Source organism: Gorilla gorilla, chromosome 8 (assembly GCF_029281585.2).
Source record: "Gorilla gorilla gorilla isolate KB3781 chromosome 8, NHGRI_mGorGor1-v2.1_pri, whole genome shotgun sequence".
In the NCBI taxonomy this organism is placed as follows: Eukaryota; Metazoa; Chordata; class Mammalia; order Primates; family Hominidae; genus Gorilla; species Gorilla gorilla.
This window is the reverse complement of record NC_073232.2, coordinates 98,278,187-98,299,066: the sequence shown is the minus strand read 5'-3', so window position 1 is coordinate 98,299,066 and position 20,880 is coordinate 98,278,187. Positions and strand designations below refer to the sequence as shown.

The 20,880-nt window shown below is 44.6% G+C and overlaps 1 protein-coding gene across 3 annotated transcripts in view; it reads left to right on the top strand.

Annotated features, from left to right (window-relative positions):
• Window positions 1-20,880, top strand: part of GRID1 (glutamate ionotropic receptor delta type subunit 1) — a 765,377-nt gene that overhangs the window by 439,943 nt on the left and 304,554 nt on the right. For all 3 annotated transcript variants that reach the window (XM_031015574.3, XM_055353885.2, XM_055353886.2), the window contains one exon: window positions 10,673-10,726. In XM_031015574.3, the coding sequence (XP_030871434.1) occupies window positions 10,673-10,726 (54 nt within the window). The remainder of the gene's footprint in view (window positions 1-10,672; window positions 10,727-20,880) is intronic.

Here is a 20,880-nt window from a genome sequence, read left to right as displayed (position 1 = left end):
GTTTTCTGTACCATTTCATATCCATGAATTAAGAAATCTTTATGACTAATTTTGTCTAATTGATTTTTGCCTCATCTGGTAACTTTAGATTCAAATCCTCACTCACATGATGTGAAGATGTGGCTCCACCACCGCCCCTACAAATCGAATGCCCTTTCACACCTCCAGGCTTCTGCACACTGTCTCCTTAGAAGCCCTGTATCACAGTTTTCTCTCTAAGCCATGTCATTCTGTGGGTGGGGCCTTTTCAGATGCTTTGTGCTGGCAATGGGGTGGGCGTTGGGCGGGTGGGCCACACCCCTGAGGACTAAGAGCAGGCATCTTTGGTTTCTGATTCTGTTTCTGCCTTCTATAAGGGCCAAATGCAATTTCCTGGCTTACTGTGAGGTCCCCAAGAGCTTTGGGGAAAAACTAAGCTCTTGGCCATTCCCAGGTCTGGGACCCAACTGCATGGGGGCTTTGTGCTTGGAGAGGGGCTGTCTTAAAGTGAGGCAAAATTTACATTGTGGATACTAAAAATAGTTTCCTTTTCCCCACACTTTTATTGCTGAATTTGCAATATCCTCTCTTCCTTACTCCCTAAGACCTCAGAGCCCCCCATGGTCTCTCAGTCACTTTCTGTGGAGCCAGCGTCCCAAATTGAGTGCCGAGGTGGCCGAGGTAAGAGGTAAACAATCGTTTATGCCCCAGCTGTCGCACCATCCACCTCTTCTCCCCCAGTGCACTGGCCACCTCCCCTAGTTTTCCCATGTCACAAATCCAGAGACTTGTTTCCTGACAGTTTCTGGGCCAGGAGTTCCTCCCTAGCACCATGAGGTAGAAGAAGCTTATGTCTCCAGAACTAAAAAGCAGATATTTTTCTTTCTATTCCATTCTCCAAAAAGTCAGGCTCATAAAAAAGAATACAAATTATACTCAGCAGCTCTTATCAGCTCGGTAAAGAATTGCTACTTTCAACTTTATTGCCTTAAAAAGAATTCATGTTTCCATCTTTTAAAAATGATTTGGGTTGAGGGAAGGAATTCGATTCATGTGCAGAAGTGGCTTGCCTGAGCATGATTTGAAGGGGTCACAGCATTAACCTTGAACGCTAATGCTTTAATTGAGCAGCTGGGAAGGTGTAGCTATTCTCCCAGCGGATGTCCCCGCTCTGGGTCAGGAGCTCTGAGACTGACAGCTGCACTGGGAGGGAGGGACTCTCCTGTCCAAAATGGCTCCACACCCTCCTTCAGCAGTATCTGATGCTGTGGTCCCTGGAGTTGGTCTTTGGATGCAGGCAGCAGCTTCTCAAGCTCCAGTATGAGGGAGGAGAAAACATTTCTAATCAGTTTTGGCCTTTGCTTGTATTTGAAAATCACCTGAAGCTGGAGCTGAACAGCAGAGTGTATGAGAAATGGCTCAGCACAGCCACCTGCCACCCCAGGGCCGTGTCCCCTGCCCTCAGGGACTGAGTCATGAGATTGTTCACAGTGCACACTGCAGAGGCTGGTGGCTGCCCCCGCCAAACCAGGGTGGGCATAAATAATCTCAGAAGTGATTTGTTCCACTGTACATCCAGGTCCTCAAAAGAAGTTGTGTGACAGCATCCATGTGGCCAAGGGCCTGAATGTCTTGCTCCTCTGTGAGACAAGATCGGATAGAAAAGCTGGGCTCCATTGCCTCCCATCAGGACATAGCCTGAATGCCTGTAAGAACGAGAATATGGGGGGCCTTATTTGGTTTCTGTGCCCTCCAGGTGGCAGGGAAATTATGGACCATTGATTAAAATCCAAGTATCCATTGGCCAATACTCATCGGCGCCTCCTGGCTTCACTTCTCCAAGTTGATCTTATTAAACAGATCGTGCCTGTGAGCAGGCTCCATTTCATTTTTCTGCTGATATTAATGTTTCCTTATAAATTGTCCACATGTGGCATATTCTTACTTTTTATTATAGTAAATTGCACTCCCTGCACAGCCCTGGAAGCTGCCTCTATTTCATCTGAAGGATCCACAAATGATCTGTAATGAATCTTCATTCCCCCGGGGCTGTGAGCGGGCGCTTCTGCCATCCACATGAACAGGGAAGGCAGTTCAGACTGGCTGTCGAGCTCAGACTTGGTCAACAAGAAGGACTGAGGCCAGGGAGGTCTAATGATTTACTAGAAATTGTTCACATCTATCAGAATTTTACATGAATTTAGTCAATTATTCTTTCTTTCTTTCTTGTTTTTCCATAGCAACATAATAGTTTTTCAGAGATCTGAGCCAATGTCAAAAAAGTCTAATGCTGAACACTCTCTCTTCCAGTGAACTCTCTTTCAGTAATATCTTTTTAAATGTCATTGACTGACCATACTAGTCCAGAACTTACTATGTTGTTAGGCATGATATACGGGAACTAGCATCAGGAGGTTCAACACTCAGTACAAATGAAGAAACAATTGTATCCTGGAGGAAAAGCTCTAGAATTTGATCATGTTTCCGTCACCTCCTAAAGGTCAGGGCATCTTGCATTCCTCCACTTTAAGTTAACTTTGTTTCTTTCTCAGATCCTCTCAGATGTGTAGAAAGAGGGTGTTAATTGCAAATACAGGCAGCACTAACTTTGCATGGCACAATGTTAACCAAAAATCAAGTGTATAATCAAGTTCGTGCAAAGTGAGGACACTAGTTCCATATGCACGGGTTTTGTTTACCAGAGTACCATGCACCATGCAAAGCAAAGGCCACCTGTACATTCATATTCTTTTTAACTGTAGTAAGGTTTCTATTTATGCTCCTGGCCTTCCTTCTACTCAGCTCTGGAAATGTGAATCACCCATTCATTCATTCTGTAGGCACATTTTGAAGTTCACTGTCTGCCAGGTGCTGTGTCCCACAAGTGGCTTCGTGGTAATTAGACCAGGCTTTGGCCTCCAGGAGCTCACTTCCTAGTGAGGGACTAGAGGCTACTCCCCATATGCAAAAAAATCCTTTGGCAACCAGAGGTGCACGTGATCCAGGAATTTTGAAAGGGGGTGACAGGAAACTCTGGAAACCAGGATCAGACTTTGCAGAAGGCCCTGTAGCTCTCCAGGCCCCCACTATCCAGTCACCACTATCACTGTCGCCTGAATCACCTTCTGGCTTAGCTGTTGTTTTTGCACTAAACACCTATGAAACGTGCAGAGATTGAGTTTCATCTTTTCTTGGTGCCCAAGTCAGTGGAACACGGTAGAAACCATATGGGTTTTGCATTGGAAAGGCCTGGTTACACTGACTTTCTGGGAGACTTTGGGAAAATCACTTCATCCTTCTGAGTCTTGGTTTTTCCATTTGTAGGCTGCAGCTCAGTAGCCTCTTTCAGTAGGCCATTGTGAGGACTCAGGGAGGGATCGTGTGTAGAGGGCTTAGCTCAGGGTCTGGGCTGGATGAGGTGTTCTGTAAATGCCAGCGATTGCCCCCAGCCTGCAACCAGCCTTCCACTCCAGCCTTTCCCAGCCAGTGCCTTCCCTGAACTCCTAAGAGGCAGGTTCAGCTTTATCCCAGGAAAACAGCCCTCTCAGCCTCCCCCAGAGCTGTGGTTTAGTGCTTCACAGGGTAAATTCTGATACAGCTTTCTCAGATGGCTTTCCTAGAGCTGGGAGTGATTGCCTTGTCTCCACCATCCTTCAGTGACCTGAGCCCATGCACTCCCCCATGTTCAACTGCTTTTCCCTCTGCCCAGATGGGGTGTTTCCTGTTCCTGCCAAGGGTGGGGGCCTTGGACTTCAAGGATCCTCAAGCAAAGAGATGGGTGAGATGGGAACAGATGACCATCAGGAGGGGCTGGCTCCTGGGAAAGGCTTGGGACAAAATACTGGAAAAGAGACCTTCTGGGATCCAAGATTCCCCAGTGGGATCTAAGAATAAGGATGGAGCCAGAATTAGGAGTCATGGGAGATGAAGAGAACTTCAGGTCAGTTTTCTGGTGAAACAAAGACCAAAGAGGGTCCAGAGACAAGGCTGGGGCAAGGAGAAGCAGCTGAGTCAGCACCTTGGGACGTTTTTCCAAGCAGGCAGGCCCCCAGGAGACACAGGGTGGCTGAGAAAGTTCTGTGATAACCACTCTTTAAGGGTTTCCTCATGCTTACCGGCATAACTTCTGAAAACTCGGGCCTCATGGTGTCTGCTTTGCTGATTTCCTTTTAAACATCTTCAAATAATCCATCCTCCTGCAGCTAGCTACACCCCTTCCTTGCAAATGGAGGGGCGTTGCGCTCCTGCATGCTTTGGAGGGGTGGCATTGCACAGAGAGCATTGTTCCTAAATGACATGTTGTTGCAAAGGCAGCGGTGGGCCTTTAACGTGAGCTCAATATCTGTCCTTGGGAAAGTGCCAGGCCCTGGGCTTCACGGGGGGAATGTTCCCAAATGTTAGAGTTGGGGTTTTAAAAAGATGCTAATTGCTGACAAGCTTTCATTATCTCAGGCTCCCAGTGTTGGGGGGATGCCTAGATAAGTGGTCAACAATTAACACATACATAAATAATTGGTGGCATTTGCACTTTGTAAAATAAATCCTCAGGGATGTGTGTGGAAGGCTTCCATGTGGAGGTTTTTTCCACTCCATTTACTATTCCTTTAGGCCAAGATAAAGAGAAACAGTCTCACACTTAAGAAATGCAAGTGGAATAATGGTTTCAGGCTTATGAGAACAAGTTAACCTGGAGAAGGACAGCACCATGACTTATAATGGTGTTTTCTCAGATATGAGAAAAAAGACCATTTTGTTCCCATTGTTACGGGGCCAGGTTCAGACCCAAAAACTTTTTCAGACAGTCATCTGGGGCTTTCAGAGAGCAGCATGACCAAAGGAAAGAACACAGGCTTTGGAGACAGTTGGGCCGTAGTTCAAATCTAACCTCTGCTGAATACTGGCTAAGGGACCTTCTGCAAGATACGAGTCTAGATCGAGGTATCAGTTCCCCATCTGTGAAGCAGGGATAAGAACACTGCATGGCTTGTTAAGTTGTTGGGAGTAAATGAGGTGTGTGGGTTGTAAAGCAGAGGAGATGTTGTATTGAAGTATCTTTGGGGGTGGTTAATAAAAGCAAGTTCTCGTCGCCCTTGGAAATGGCTCCAACTTAGTCTTGAGTGAAAAGCCAAGGACACAGAGGAAGGGGACCTAGATTGGAGATGCCTCCTCCAATGCGCTCAGCCTCACTGTCTTCTCTACTTCCTTCCAGGCTCTTGGATATTAGAACCGATCCTCACCACCATATGGTCCAGGGGCAGCTGTCAGCTCTCCCCACCACCAGTCTAGGAGAGCTGCCTCCACCCTTGACATTCTTGTCAGTGCTCAGGGACTTCTTTCTGTGCAGAGTCTGTTTGGAAGCTGGGAGCCAGTACGTGGCCCACATCTATTTCCCTATGAAAATCGTGAGATCAGGGTGGCCGGGGCAGGACCCAAATGTCCTCTGGCCCTCAGTGGGCCTGCAGAATGGCCTGTTGGTGTCCTGTGTCACTTACAACTCAGCTCTTGGGTGCCACTGGGAAAAGGCACCTGAGGTTCAGATTGGGGCTGTTGCTCTCGAGCAGGGAGACACATTCCCTTCCACAGTCGGCTCCCCAGACGTGGGAAGACCAGCCGCCTTCGGCCTTCTTTAGCTGGAGTTTGCCTATAACAGCACACTTTTCTTTCCAGAGGGTGGAATGTGGGTGTCAAGATGTGGATATACACATAAGTCAACACACGTGTGGACACTCAGCTGTGCCTTTTACCCCTGGCTGACTGCGCCCAGCCTCGCAGCTGTCTCATGCGCCAGTCGCCACCATCAGCATCTGCTGTCTCCTCCGTTCAAAAGGGGCTAGAAGAGAAGTCAGCTGGATGCTTTGCAACTTCTTACATCCTTAACTCTTCTTCTGAAGTTCTGTGTTTGCCAATGTATCATGGCCACAGGAGCCAGGCAGATGGGCCCAGTGGTTTGGCTAGGTCTCATGGGATTCACAGCAACTTAGAGGGGTGCAGGCATCTGGCCACCGCAGCAATTCCTTTGGGCTTATTGGGCCCTAGTTCCCAGCTCCCACGGGGTTTGTGTCCCCCAGCCACAGTGTCTAGCTTCAGGAGAGAACTCTAACTGCAGACTGCAGGGAACCAGCCACCCCACCTGCTGGGAGCCCACCCTGAGCAGAAGGCTGGCCCCCCTTCCCTCCCCGCCCACGGGATACAGGGGCTGCCCTTTGCTTGTCTGACTGGGTCATCACTTCTGTGCTGATGCCCACAGCATTATGCAGCTCGATCCACACTGTGGCCAAGATGGGAGGGAAACACCACATCCTGCTGCCTTGAAGGGGAGCACATGGAGGTGGTGGTGCCCACCACTTTGCAAAGCTGTATTGATTGTTGGTCTTTTTGCCCTGGTGTATCCATGATGGCATAGATGAGGCTCCTGGTCCACTCCCCTACCCAGGAGAATTAGGATGGCCTGTTGGGGTTGGGTGGGCTCTGTCTGTTGAATGAAGGAAAGAAGGAATGAATGAGGGATTATGCACTTGTACTTCAGGAGACCATAGAATCAAGAGCAGGCTGGAGACTCCAGTAGAAGGAACGGGAGGAACTTTGCACTGACTGATCATCTTTACTGAGCGCCTTCCTGGGCTGGAAGTGTCACCTGTAATTTCATTTGACTCTCACAATAACCCTAAGTGGGAGGTGTTTGTCTCAAGTTGACTTCGCAGAAGTAGACTTGGAGATGAATTTTTGTGTGTGACAATGATTTATTAAAAATTATGGGGACTTAAAAAAAGAAAGACAAGCAGAGAAGTGGGACAGGAACAAAAAGGAAGCCAAACAAGGTGATTTTGGCTCCATCCTGAAACAGCTGAGATCACTCTCTGGAGAAGTCCCCAGTAGGGAGCAAGGCAGCTGGGATTTGTTTTCGTGGCACTCTGGGTCCCTGGTTAGGGGTGTGCATTCCAAGGCACCGTGAGTGCCAAGCAGGGTTCAGGCAGCCTGAATTGGGGGTGTTGGCTGGCTGTTGGGAGTGAGCAAACATGCTGAGTCAGTGTAATAAAAAATGCTAACAGGATTCACAGGGACTGTGGGCAGAGCCCCTTTTGCACTGTTGGAAACTGCCTTATGGGTTATGGGTGTGGAAACTGCAGCTCAGAGAAGTGAAAAGGCTCACCCAGGAGCACTCAGCCAGGAAGTGGCAGAACTGGGATTCCAATGTACTCTGCCTGCCTGCTGGAACTCTCTATAGTGTTCTCACTCTGCAGACGAAAGGGAGGACTTGCCTCCACCTGCTGCAGTTGTAGCTGGAGAGGAAAAGGGAAAGGGCAGCACTTAGAAGGGGAATTAGTGGTGCTGGGAGGGACATTGCCCACTGGGGTGTGAGCATTTAGGGCTCTTCCCACAGAGCTGGCAGCCCTCCAGTAATTGCTGGAGTGGCGCGGGTTGATGAGGGACAGGGGGAGGCAGGCAGTGTTCCTGCTAAATCTGCTGTAGCTTCTCCTTCTCTCCATCTATCTCAGCCTCTGTGCGAGTGGCACCCTCTGGAAAAGGCTGCAGAAAAGCACTGTTTATCTCCATGTGGGGAAAAGAGGCTTAACAAATTAGCTGATGCTTAATTGGTGAGGAAAAGTAGGACAGAAAAGTTGACCAGTTGTCCTGTGGGGTTTTCTGATCAATTGTCTCCACCAATATCTTCCCTGCATGGGTCTGATGCTAGGTGGAAGTACTTCTTAGGGTGGCCAAGGCTCCCACCTGCTCCCTGGGGTCTCCCAGCAACTGAGTCAGGTTGTCTGCAGTGCTGGCTTCTTCCAGGACAAGCAGAGAACCTCTCACCTGCACAGGTATACCCAGACCTTCAGATTCACAGAACTACATATTCTGAAGCAGGGCTCTCAGCCCCTGAAGCCAAGAGGCAGGGTCAGAGCTCTGAAACAGCACAGGACCTCAGACACAGCACAATTACCAGTGAATTAGGATCCCTAGCAGTGGGGCCTGGGGACCCTCTTTTTTAAAGCTCCCTAGGAGGTTCTTAAACACAGCCGGACTGGAGAATCATTGCTGAAGAATGTCAGTGCATGATAAAGCTTTACCTCTCACAAATGGTCAACCTTCTTAGAATACACGGCACTGTAAAGAGAGCACTGCTCACCTTCTGCTCAGGCACTTCCTGGGATGGGACGTTGCTACTCCTGAGGCACCCCATTTCATCTTGAATGACTTGGAAAGTCAGAAAGTTGTCTCCTATATTGAATTGATATCTGCCTCCCTGATTATGGGGGCTATTGGCTCTAGGTCAACACTCAGAGGATGCATAGAGCAATTCCAATCTCTCTTGCACATGACAATTTAAAGACACCTATATTGTCCCACCTGTAAGCATCCCTGATCACTTTAACTGTCCCTCTCCATGACTGGGCTATAGTGTGCATTGTCCTTCATCAAGTGGGGTGACCTGGTTAGGTCAACCCTTCAAGGGGTGGAACGAACTCGTCCCACACCCTCCTTTCCATGAATTGAGCTAGAGCCCAGTGATGTGCTTTTACATACCTTGGGAGACGGGAAGGGGCAAGTGTTATCTACATTTTATGAAGGAACAGAGACCAGAGTGGTTAAGTGACAGCTAGGTGGAGGCAGTCCCCTTTGGTTTTTCCTCAAGAGTGTTGCTTTCAAACTTCATTTCCCCATTTGCCTTTTTGGTCCTGGAAACTGAGTGTAGGACTTTGAGTTTGGCCTTGCTAAACCACAAGTCTTTAGATTCAGTTCAGTGTTCCAGCCACTGAGATGTTATGACATCCTCCAGATTTGCATCTGTGCACATTTGATAAGAGTATTGCCAGTGTCTTCCACATGAGTGTCAAGGAAATGTTGAATTGTTGGGAATCGAGGTGAGCTAGAGCCCAGCGAAGCGATCAGAGCATTCTCAGCCCACCCTGTCTCCACTTCTCCCTCCACCTCTTCATCAGTGCTTCCAGGCTTTTGAAGACCTCCCTGAAAGTCTGCATGTTGACAGGAGAGAGGCTCTGGACGGGGTGGCTGAGACTCCACGCTGAAGTGTCCTCCTTTCTCTATCCTGACTGAAGATTCCTTTGAGCTCTGGCTCTTTAGCCCTTGCAGCTTCTCTGGAGAGAACCCGGTTAACTGAGTTTGTAGAAAGGGGAGGAAAGTGTCTTCAGGATACAGCCTTGTAGCATACCCAGGTACATGGCTTAGCATCCCTTGCAGCCTCTTTTCTTTCCAGTGCGAGAGAGATGCACCCTGCGCATGACAGTTTGCAGGCTGCAGCACCATGCAGACCTAGGGTCATTTGTGGGGTCGTTGGCACATGCCCTGACACCTCCATGCCTCATTTGTTGGGAGTGAGTCAGATCTCTATGTACTGATGAGGAAAGATATTTGTGTTACACTGATAAATCAAAAACTAGAGTCTTAACTGGATATGTATTTCATGGTCTGATTTTAATGAAAACACTTGTCTGATATCTATTTGTAGCTATTTACTTGCGGAGGTAACTGTAAAATCTTCTAGAAGGTGACACCTCAAACAACATTTAGAGGGTAAATTTGGAGGGATAAAGGGGGAATTTTCACTATGGCAGCATATTTTTTTTTAATGGGATGGGATTATGGGATGTTGAGCATTTTTATGTTTCTGCATTTTTTTTGATAAAAGGAAAAATAAAATTACATTACAAACAAAAAAACAGGACTCCAATCTGATAGCTCTTGTCCAGGTTCATAGTCAGCCTGGCTCAGTGCCCAGGCTCAGCAAGCACTTGGCACCTGCTCACGGGATGTATTCATACGGGACATGCTTGGAAACCATCAGTCTCTTCCAATTCTTCCAATCTGTTGGCTTTCCAATTGAAGGAGAGGGAAAGCACTCATAAACACATACAGGAAACAAAATAATTAACTGAGTTCTGTCTGCCTCGGCCTTCCACTTCATTTGCATAATCAACAATGTTTGCTGAATACCTGCTGTGTGCTGGTTACAGCTATTGGGACACAGCTGTGACCTAGGAGATATGGCCTTTGACATAATGGCAGAGGAGATAGACAATAAGAAATATTCTAGCAGAGGAGACAGACAATAAGAAATAAGTAAACTGATAGCCATTCAAGCACAAAGATGGCAAGTGCCATAAAGAAACAGAACAAAACACTGTAATAGAGAGTTACGGGATGGGGCTACGGCCCAGGAGCTACAAAGAGCTTTGTTCTATGGATCCTAAAGAACTGAAGGAAACTCGGAGCCCCAGAGCTGCTGTGAGCTGCTGTCTTCCTGAATGTCACTCAGTACAGCTGGACTAGACAAGCCCCCATAAATCCCTTGTTCCAGTTTCCTGATTCTGTAGCCTGGAGTAATGATAACACTCATCCCCTAAGCACCCCTGCAGAAAGGTGTTTGCAGGCATTCCTAGGGAAGGGAGGCTGTGCCTGTGCCTGTGACCCTGTGCTGCCTGCAGGAACCCAAGCGTCTAATCTTGCTCTGGGCTGGTGCAGGAGTGCGTGGAGGGAGAGCAGGAAATCAGATGTCTGTGTTCAGATGAAGCTTCTTGCAGCTAAGGCAGCCAGAGCAGGCCCCAGGGGGATGGCATGTTTTGTGAGGAAAATATTCTCCAAGAACAATGTTTATAAAACTCTGACTCGGCAATCATCCTGTGTCTTCCAGCTTCTGTCTTGCTTCCGTTCATGTTCATTCTTTTTCTCTCTGCAGGCCGTGGAGACCAACCTGGCTTCCAAGGACAGCCACTGGGTCTTTGTGAATGAGGTAAGGGCTCTAGAAATGTGATGAGCACGGCCTGGACTGAGCCCCTAGCCCCTTGTAAAGCTCAGTGTGATTCTTTTCGGTTCAATTCCGACTTAGGCGGTTGTCGTGAATCCTGGGGCTCCACCTAGCCCAGGCAAAAACTCAAAGAGTTGAACTTGACCTAGCAGGGTGTTCACCTGGCAGGTGGGAACCAGAGAAAGAATCCTGACCTGGGTCCATGAGGAAGTCAAAAGTCAGAGGGCAGTGGTGACAGGGATGAGGTGTGCTAGGTGAGGTGAGGCAGCAAGTGGGAGCCAGGGGCTGGAGCAATTAGGGCAGGTCATGAATTGGGATGCAGAGGGGGTGGGGTAAAGGAATGAGTAGGAGAGGAAGGCTGAATTTCATGCAAGACGGTAAGGGTGTGCATGAGTGTGAGCGAGAGTGTGTATGCAGGGTGTGCACATGCATGCGAGAGTGTGAATCCAGGTGTGTGTATGTCTGTGTTTATGATGTGAGTGTGTATGTGTGTTTGTGTATGAGTTGTGTGGTGTGTAGGTGTGAGTGTGTGAACATGCATGTTCGTGGATGTGTCTGTGTGCAGGTGTGTGTATATGTGTGTGGATGTGTTTGAGTGTGTGACAGGTATGTGCATGCATGTGCAAGTGTATGTGTGTGTCTGTGTGTCTGTGTGTGTGCATGTATAAATGTATGAGTGTGAATATGTGTGATTGTGCATGTACAAGTGTGTATGTGTCTTTGTGAATTGAATGTGTTGAGTGTATGTACAGAGGTGTGCATGTGCAAATTTTATGTGTGCATGTGTGTGTGTATGTATGAGTGTGTGTGCATGAGTGTGTATACGTGAGTTTGTGTATGTATATGTTTGGGTGTATATGTATGAAAGTGCATATATCTGTATATGAGTTTGTGTGAATGCTGTGTGGGTTGTATGTGCATGTGTGTTTGTGTGTGCATGCATGTGTGTAAGTATGTTTGTGTGTGCAACCAGTACATGTAAGGATAAGTGTACCCATGTAAAGGGAGTAAATAGAAAGTCTCTCCCATGACTGACCATCCCACCAGTTTGGCCCCAGGGAGGAATGGCAACACCAGGGATCGTGGTGGCCTGGCCTGCTTTTCATTACTTGTACCCTGTCTGGCCCTGGCCTCCTCCATGCTGCAGGCATTGCATAAGAGTGGCCTGAAATCACACACTCTAGCTTTCCCAAAGAATCCCCTCTGCCCACATATCCTTTCAGGAGCACTACCGGGGTGGCCTGTGTGACCTCAGTGCGCTATATTCACTGAAAGCTGACTCAGAATGTGTTCCTGGTGCAAGCTTTCATCATGGCTATGGCCTTCAGCTGCTCCTAAATTACTGATCAATTTCTAATGGCTTCATTCTGGAAGATGCAGGTTTATTATGTAGGTAATTCATTCTTTTATGATGTCTGTTTCCTCATTAGTTCTTTGCTAATATGGCTGAAATAGTCTTGGGTGGCTTATTTTAATAATTGTGCAGGTAGTATCAGATTGTAACTACTTGCAAAGTCCACTTTTCGTATATTTTCCTCCATGAATTCACATGTTATTAGCTCCATGTCCACAGAGGGCAGTTGGGGACGTGCAGTAACCGTCCATTTACCGTGGGGTGCAGGTGGTTGTGCTGGTAATTAGAAGGGACATGACTGCCGCCTCCTGTTTTCAGAGCCTGTGAGAGGCTGCCTTGATCCTTGAGAAGTCTGGATTCTCTGGGGTTTGCTGACTTCTCTGTGGCTCTTCACAGTCCAGTTTTCTTTGTTCCAAAGAAACGATGCATTCCATGTGGCCCTGAAGTCAAATGTCTGATGCTGGTTTTACTTTTTTGATGAATCCTCCAAACTGGATAGCCGGTGTTTCTCTGTTGCCAGTCTTCAAAAGAATTACTCCGTTTTTACATTCCTAACCTGTTTTCTTTTCTTTCTCCAAATCCCCACCCACCCTCAGGGGCCCCCTGTCTGTCCCTCTTGACTCACTCTTCAGGGCTGGTGTTAACTTCAGACTAACCAGTGTGCAGTGCCCCTAGGGCATTCCATACTGGTAGGCACATTGGCATTACTGGGGCAGCTGGAACCCAGGGCTTAGTGTCATCAGGAGGAGTCAGATATGGGGTATACCTGTTGGAGCCACACTGGAGCGGCTTCTACTGAGAGGACTGTGGTGTCTCACCATGGCCAGCAGTGTACCCTGTGCCAGCCCGGCAGCGCACATGGATGGTGTGAATATCTCTGAGCTGAGTGTGTACTCCTCCAAATGTGAGGGGCCTCCAGGGAGCCTCATCTTCCTCCTTTCTTGGCTTCCTTTTCTATGAGGCAAGGGACAACATCTAATATTTCTTTTTTTATTTTTATTTTTTATTTTTTGAGACTGGAGTCTTGTTCTGTCACCCAGGCTGAAGTGCAGTGGTGTGATCTCAGCTCACTGCAACCTCTGCCTCCCAGGCTCAAGCAATTCTCCTGCCTCAGCCTCCTGAGTAGCTGGGACTACAGGCATGTGCCAGCTGGCCCAGCTAATTTTTGTATTTTTAGTAGGGCGGGGTTTTATCATGTTGACCAGGCTGGCCTCGAACTCCCGACCTCAAGTGATCTGCCCTCCTCAGCCTCCCAAAGTGCTAGGGATACAGGCGTGAGGCACCATGCCCAGCCAGCTAATATTTCTTAATCACCTACTATGTGCCAGGCACTTGTCAGTGCATTTGTTACCTTCTTAGTCCTCATCAACAGCCCTGTGTGGCGGTTGTCATTATCCTCATTTTGCAGATGGGAAAACAGAGTCTCCAGAGGTTAAATCACTTGCTCAAGGTCATGCAGCTATTAATGGTGTATCTGGGATCCTATCTGAGGACTGTCTGGCTCCAAGTTTTTCCATCAAACAGTAGCTTCATGCACATGGCCTTGGCAAAGATCCCTAACTCACAGTCAGTATCTGATTCAGTGAAGTCAGTCAGTGGGGGTCAGGTATGCACACTGATGGGGAATACTCTTGGGCTGGCCTTTGGTGCCAGCTCAGGGACTTTTTTGAAGTCTTCTATCAGAAGGTAGGGCCTGTTGGAAAGCTTTCACCGAGGCACTCCAGGGTAGCCTCTGGTTAAGGACCGTGATGTTTTCCAAATTACACGTAGGCTTGTCCTTAGGATCCGGCTATACTCAGGACTACTGTTTCCGGTTTCAGCATGGCCCTAATTGAACACAAAAGTCCTGTTATTCTTATTATAATGTGATATCATTTTAGGCTTTGCTCAGTTTTTAAGCTATCCAAGTATAGAGCCACAGACAAATGGTTTCTCAGCCACCTTCCTGTTTGTCTTATATAATCACTAGAGATAAAATAAGGGGGAAAATAAAGAAAAAGAGAAAGTCAGGGGCAGGCATTTACTGGCTCACTTTCCAACATGCTCCAGAATTCAGCTGCTTCACTGGGTCTTTGTCTTCCCACTTCTTGAAACTGCTCCCCACTTCTCTGGAGGAAGTTCAGTTCCTCAAACAAGCTCAGGTCTGTGCCTCCCCGACCACCGCAGGTGTCTTTGGGGCCTCCAGCATGGCCCTCCAGCTGTGCCCCCAGCTCCCTCTCATTCCTTACAGGCTCTGCCTTTCAGTTTCCTCCTCTGTATTTGATTTGTTTTATGCATCTTCCTGGATTCAAAATAAACACTTGAGGGCACACGTTTTTATTTGCTTTCTTTACATCTACGCTCTTTTCTTTCTGGTGAGTATTGGTGCTACATATTACAGACCTGGTTTATTTGGAGACCAAATAATTGCATGCAGAGGAAGCTTTGTGAGTGTGAGCCCTACCAACAGTTCCTATAGGCCTCTGGGCACTACTGTGGGGACACTGGAGAGCGGATGTGTTTTTAGATCTTCTAGAAGTATTTAAAGAATATTTTTATTGACTGATTAGGTTGCAGATTACCTTAGAGAGGGTAGGGGATTCAAAAGAACTTGTGGAAAACAAAATGAACCATTAGTCAAGGTGGCCACTGAACTGTGAGTCCCTTGAGGGCATGGCCAGATTCAGCTCATCACTGAATCCTCAATGCCCTGAGCAAGGAATAGATTCTTCAAAGGTTTGTTTGAAGGCAGGTCAATGTACATAGTGTAGAGCAAATTGCATTGACAAGCATTTCCCTGTCTGCCTCAGAGAAAAGACAAAGGCAACAATTAAGTCCTGAGTTTCAGCGATGGAAAGGACCTCTCTGGGTCATTCATTAGATGTTGCCAAGTTCAAGCCCAGTCAGCCTTGACTCTGGATGAGCTGGGTGGCTTTTGGAGCCTCTTTAGCAGCTGAGGTAAAATGTTTCCTCTCCACACATCCTCCAGCAGATGCCAGGAGAGTCGGTGATCCCTGTGGGTCTGGCCTCTTGGGAACTTTGTGCAGGGAATTCTCCTATAGAAAAATCAGTATGACTCTCCAGCCTCTTGAAGAACCAAGGTTGATGGGGACTTGAAGCACTGTGTTTGTTGCTGGGCAGCTTCCATTGTTACATGAATTCTTCCAGACATTGAACCAAAGCACACACATGCTTCGTTGGAAATGGTTTAAGATGCTTAACAGATGATGTGGGTATGCACACATAACCATTGCACCTGGGTTTTCTCAGAGAGTGAGTCTCTAAGAGGTGATCTGTGGGTCAGCAGGGGCCAGGAGGAGGTGACTTCCAAAAAGGGAGGAGGTATAGTCAGCAGGCCCTTGCCACTTCTTCCCGATTGTCAGTGTATGTCGGTGACTCCACATCTCATGTCCATTCCAAACCTTGCCCTTGAGCTCCAGATCTAGAGATCCAGCTTGACTCAAGATCCTCTTGACTTGGCCACTTGGAAGCTCCATCACCACCTCGAACTCAGCGTACCTCTTTCCAAACTCACCATCCTCCCCAAACCTGGTTCTCTCTTGGTGCTCCTGATCTCAGAGACCACTGTCCCCATCCTTCTGGTTGGCTCCTCAGACACAGAAAAAACAAACGCATGATAAAAGAAAAAGACTGTGATATGAATGCTGAATCACATAGCTTTAAGAAATCTGCCCACACCATCCAGCCTGCTGCAGCCCTCTGCAGGATGACCCTGACCCCATATTTGCACCCTTATTTACTTCTTACTATTGCGTTCATATCTCATGGGTCATCCCTGCAAATGGATGAGTGACTTCTTTCTTGCGTTTATTTTTCCCTCCTAGCTTTGGGGTTTTGGCAGGGTTTTTCTTTCCACCTGCCATGTCCTTCTGAATCTGTGATTGTCTAGGACTTCCCTTTCTTTCAGGGATCTGCTTAACGTGCCTCTGCCAAAAGGACTTCTGTATTTCCCCAGTAGGGTGATTTTTTCACAGCCTCACCCCAGTTCTGCTGTGTTGGGGAATTGATGCACATGCCTGATTCCCTGGACAAGCTGATCTCTTTTCTCTGAGGTTCCCTAAAGTTCCTAGCATGAGGGGCTGACACACAGAAGAGCTCGCTGGGTTAAACAATCTAACTGTATCCTAAGAGACCCCCCATCTGCCACCCAAAGGACAAAGTCATCCCAGTGTGTGGTCTTCTTCAGCACCTTCTGCTTAGATGCTCTCCTGTTCTTAAGTCTCAGGCCCCAGCCCCCATTTTATAACTTACACTAGTTTGTTACCAACAAGTACTCAGTGAGGATCCTTAGGGATCAGTCCTTGCCCTGTCTTAGAGTGGCCTCTGTCAACAGTCCAGGGACATCACTCCAGACTTTCAAATCTTCCCTATCCTAAAGAACACACCTAGGTAAAACAAATGAAAATAAGATTACGCACCACATATATAATGTGGGAGAGGAAGATGCTAATGCTCTAATTGAAGAAAACAAAGAAAAAGACCATGATATGAATGCTGAATCACAAAGCTTCAAGAAATCTCTATTTGGGACCCAGAGAAAGAGAGGGAAGGAAAAGATTTTTTTCTTCCTTTTATTTTGAAGATTCCAATTCTGTTGGACTGTTCAGTCCCTATACCATTTACCATCTTCAAATTTAATTTAGTAACACTCGAAAACAATTACGTTTGTCATAATCTTTTTACTTGTTTCTCTCCCAGCCTCATTGAGGAATCTTTGAGGACAGGGAGCATATCTTACTGCCTCTGTAGCCCCAGCTCAGAACTCTTGAATGAAGACCAGGAGTTGCCATTTATCAGACCTTAGATGGAGCCAGACATTGTTTTTGAGTATCACCTTCATTATGTTGTTTTAATTATTGTTACTGAAAAAGTAACAGCTTTGTTGAGGTTTAATTGACATGCAATACATACAATACTTAAGTGTACAAGTTGTTAAATTTGGCATATGTATATACCCAGGAAACCATAACCACAATAGAGGTAGTGAACGTATCCGTCACCCCAAAAGTGCCCTCATGGCCCTCAGGAATGCCACCCTCCTGGCCCACTATCACCCACTCTCTAGGCAACTACTGATCTGTTTCTGGCTCTGCTGATTATTTGTATCTTTGTGTTTTATGTAAGTGGAATTATGGAGTGTGTACTCTTCTGCTTTTGGTATGGCTTATTTTACTCAATGAAATTATTTTGAGATTCATCTTATGTTGCAATGTGTAGCAATAGTTCTTTCCTTTTAATTGATGAGGAATATTTATTTGTTCATGGATATACCACAATATGATTATCTGTTCCTCTGTTGATGGACATTTGGGTTGTTTTAGGTTTTTTGCTATTACAAATAAAGCTACTATGAACATTTATGTATAAGTCTTTGTATGGACATATACTTTCCTTTTTCTGGGGCTCATACCTACAAGTGGAATTGCCAACCCCTATGGTAGATTTATGTTAACTTTTTAAGAAACTGCCAAGTTGCTGAGAGTTCCAGTTGCTTCATATCCTCTTCAGTACTTGGTATGGTCGGGGTTTTTGATTATAGTCACTCTGATGAGTGTGTAATGGTCCTCACTGTGATGTTGATTTTTCATTTCCCCTATAACTGACAATACTTCCTAGCATCTTTTCTTGTGCTTATTTGCCATTTAGACCTAGGTATCTTCTTGGCAAAGTATCTGTTTAAACAACTTACCCATTTATATTGGATTTTTTGTTTTCTTATTATTGAGTTCTGAAAATTCTTTTTACATTGGGATAAAAGATTTTTTAAAAATCAGATATATACTTTGTAAATATTTTCTCCCAGCCTGTGGCTTATCTTTTCAGTTGAGCACTGTCTTTTGAAGAACAGACATTTTAAATTTTTATGAAGTTTAACTTATCAATTTATTCTTTTAAGAATTATGTTTTTAGTGTAGTATCTGAAAACTGCCTGGACTCTTGATTCTATTCCATTGATCTATTTTTTTCTATCTTTATGCCAATCCGACATTCTTTTGATTACTATAGCTTTAGCTTTACGATACGATTTGAAATTACATTTTGTTAGGCTTCTGCCTTGTTCTTCATTTTCAAGATTGTTTTGGTTATCTTAGGTCCTTGAAATTTTTGTATACATTTAAAATCAGCTTGTCAGCTTCTAAAAAAAGCTGACTGGGATTTTATTTGGGATTGCAGTGAATCTGTACTCCATTTTTGGGAGAATTGATGTCATAAAAATAGTGAGTCTTCTCACCCACAAACAAGACATATCTTCCTAATTATTTAGATTTTCTTTAATTTCTCTCAATGTTTTATCTTTTACAGTGTACAGATTTTTCACATATTTTTGTGAGATTTATCCCTTAGAATTTTATATTGTCAGTGCTACTGAAAATTATACTTTAAAACAAATTTTAATTTCCAATTGTTCATTGGTAGAACATACAAATGCAATTGATTTTTGCATATTGATCTTGTATCCTAGAACTTTGCTAAACCCACTTACTAAAACTAGTGGAATTTTTCATAGATTCCGTTAGATTTTCTTAGAGAAAATATTCTTGATTATCATGTCCTCTGGGAATATGACAGTTTTACCTCTTCCTTTCCTTCTGGATACCTTTTATTTCTTTTTTCTGCCTGATTGCACTGATTAGTACCTCCAGTTCAATATTGAATATAAGTGGTGACAGGAGACATCATTTTCGTATTCCTGATATTAGAGGGAACACACACAGTTTTTCATCATTAAGTATCAGGTTAGCTGTAAGTTGTTTATAGATGTTGTTTATCAGATTGGGGAAGTTCTCTTCCATTCCTAGACTGGTGAGTTTTTATCAGGAAATGATAATGGATTTTATCTAATGCTTTTTCTGCATCTGTTCAGATGATCATATGGTTTTTCTTTTTGCAGTTTATTAATATGCTGAATTACATTGACTGATTTTCTAACATTACAGCAATCCAACATCTCTGGGATAAAACCTACTTTTCATATTATATTATCCTTTGTATATATTGTTCTATTTGATTATATTTGATTCATTAAATTTTTGATTAGAATTTTTCTCCTATGTTCACCAGGTGTATTGGTATTTAATGTTTTTTCTTTTGATGTCTTTCTTTAGTTTTGGCATTGGCATAATGCTGGCCTCAAAAGTAAGTTGGGAAGTATTCTCTCTTTTATAGTTTCTGAAAGAGTTCATAAATAATTATTATTTTTTCAACTAAATGTTTGTTAGAATTTACCAATGAAGCCATCTGGGCATGGAGTTTTCTTTAGGGAAGAGTTTTAACTACAAATTAAATTTATGTATTAGACATAGAGCTATCTATTTGTTCTCAAGTAAGTTTGGTAATTTGTGTCTTTCCAGAAATTTTTCCATTTCATCTAAGTTGTCAAATTTATGGGTATGGGCCAGGCATGGTGGCTCACCCCTGTAATCCCAGCACTTTGGGAGGCCGAGGCAGGCACATCACTTGAGGTTGGGTCTTCCAGACCAGCCTGGCCAACATGGCGAAACCCCATCTCTACTAGAAATGCAAAAATTAGCCAGGTGTGGTGATACACCCTTGTAATCCCAGCTACTTTGGAGACTGAGACATTAGAATCACTTGAACCCTGGAGGTGGAGGTTGCAGTGAGCCGAGATTGTGCCATTGCACTCCAGCCTGGGCAACAGAGTGAGACCCTGTCTCAAAAAAACAAAACAAAACAAACAAAAAAACTTATAGGTATGAAGTTCATAATATCCCACTAGTATCCTTTTAATGTTTGTTGAATCTGTAGACATGTGATTTTTCTCATATATAATATTCATTACTTGTCTCTTTTCTTTTTTTCTTGATCAGTCTGATTGGAGGTTTATTGACATTATTCATTTCAAAGAACCAGTTTTCAATTTCATTGATTTTCTCTATTGTTTTTCAATTTCCATTTATATTAATTTATTGTTTTGTCTTCCTTATTTTCTTTTTTCTGTTTACTTTGGCTTTAATTTGCTCTTTTTTCCCCTAGTTTCTAGGGAGTAAGCTGAGATCATTGATTTAAGACCTGTCTTTTTCTTTGCTATGTTTCCCCTTAAGTGATTTAGTTACATCCCACAAATCTTGATATGTTGTGCTTTCATTATTTAGTTCAAAATACTTCTGTATTACTTTTGGATTCCTTCTTTGACCCATGGGTTTTAGAAGTATGTTTTTAGTTTCCAAATATTCGGGGATTTTAAAGAAATCTTTCTGCTATTGATTTCTAATTTAACTCCACTGTGGTTAGAGGATAGAGTTTCTATTATTTGGATCCTTTCAAAATTATTGAGACTGATTTGATAGCCAGTATATTGTCTTTCCTGCTAGATATTTCAAGTATACTTGAAAAGGATCCATTATCTGTTGTTGTGTGGAATGTTTCGTAAATGTGAATTAGGTCATTTTAGTTGAGTGTTGATTGCGCCTTCTGTATCCTTTATGATTATTTGGTCTACTTTTTCTATCAATTATTTAGAGAGGAGTATTAAAATACTCATCCTTAATTGTGAGTTTGTTTGTTCTCCTTTCAGTTTTATCAGTTATTGCTTAATATATTTGGAAGCTTTATTTCAAGGGGCATAAATGCTTAGGATTTTTATGTTCTGTTGATTTATTAACCCTCTATCATTAGGACTTAAATTAGGATTTGTCCCTGGTATTTTTTTCTGCTCTGAAATATACTTTATCTGGGATTACTGCAGCCATTCTATATTTATTTTGACTTGTGTTAGCATAATACCTTTTTTCACTGTCTTACTTTTAACATACTTGTTTCTTTA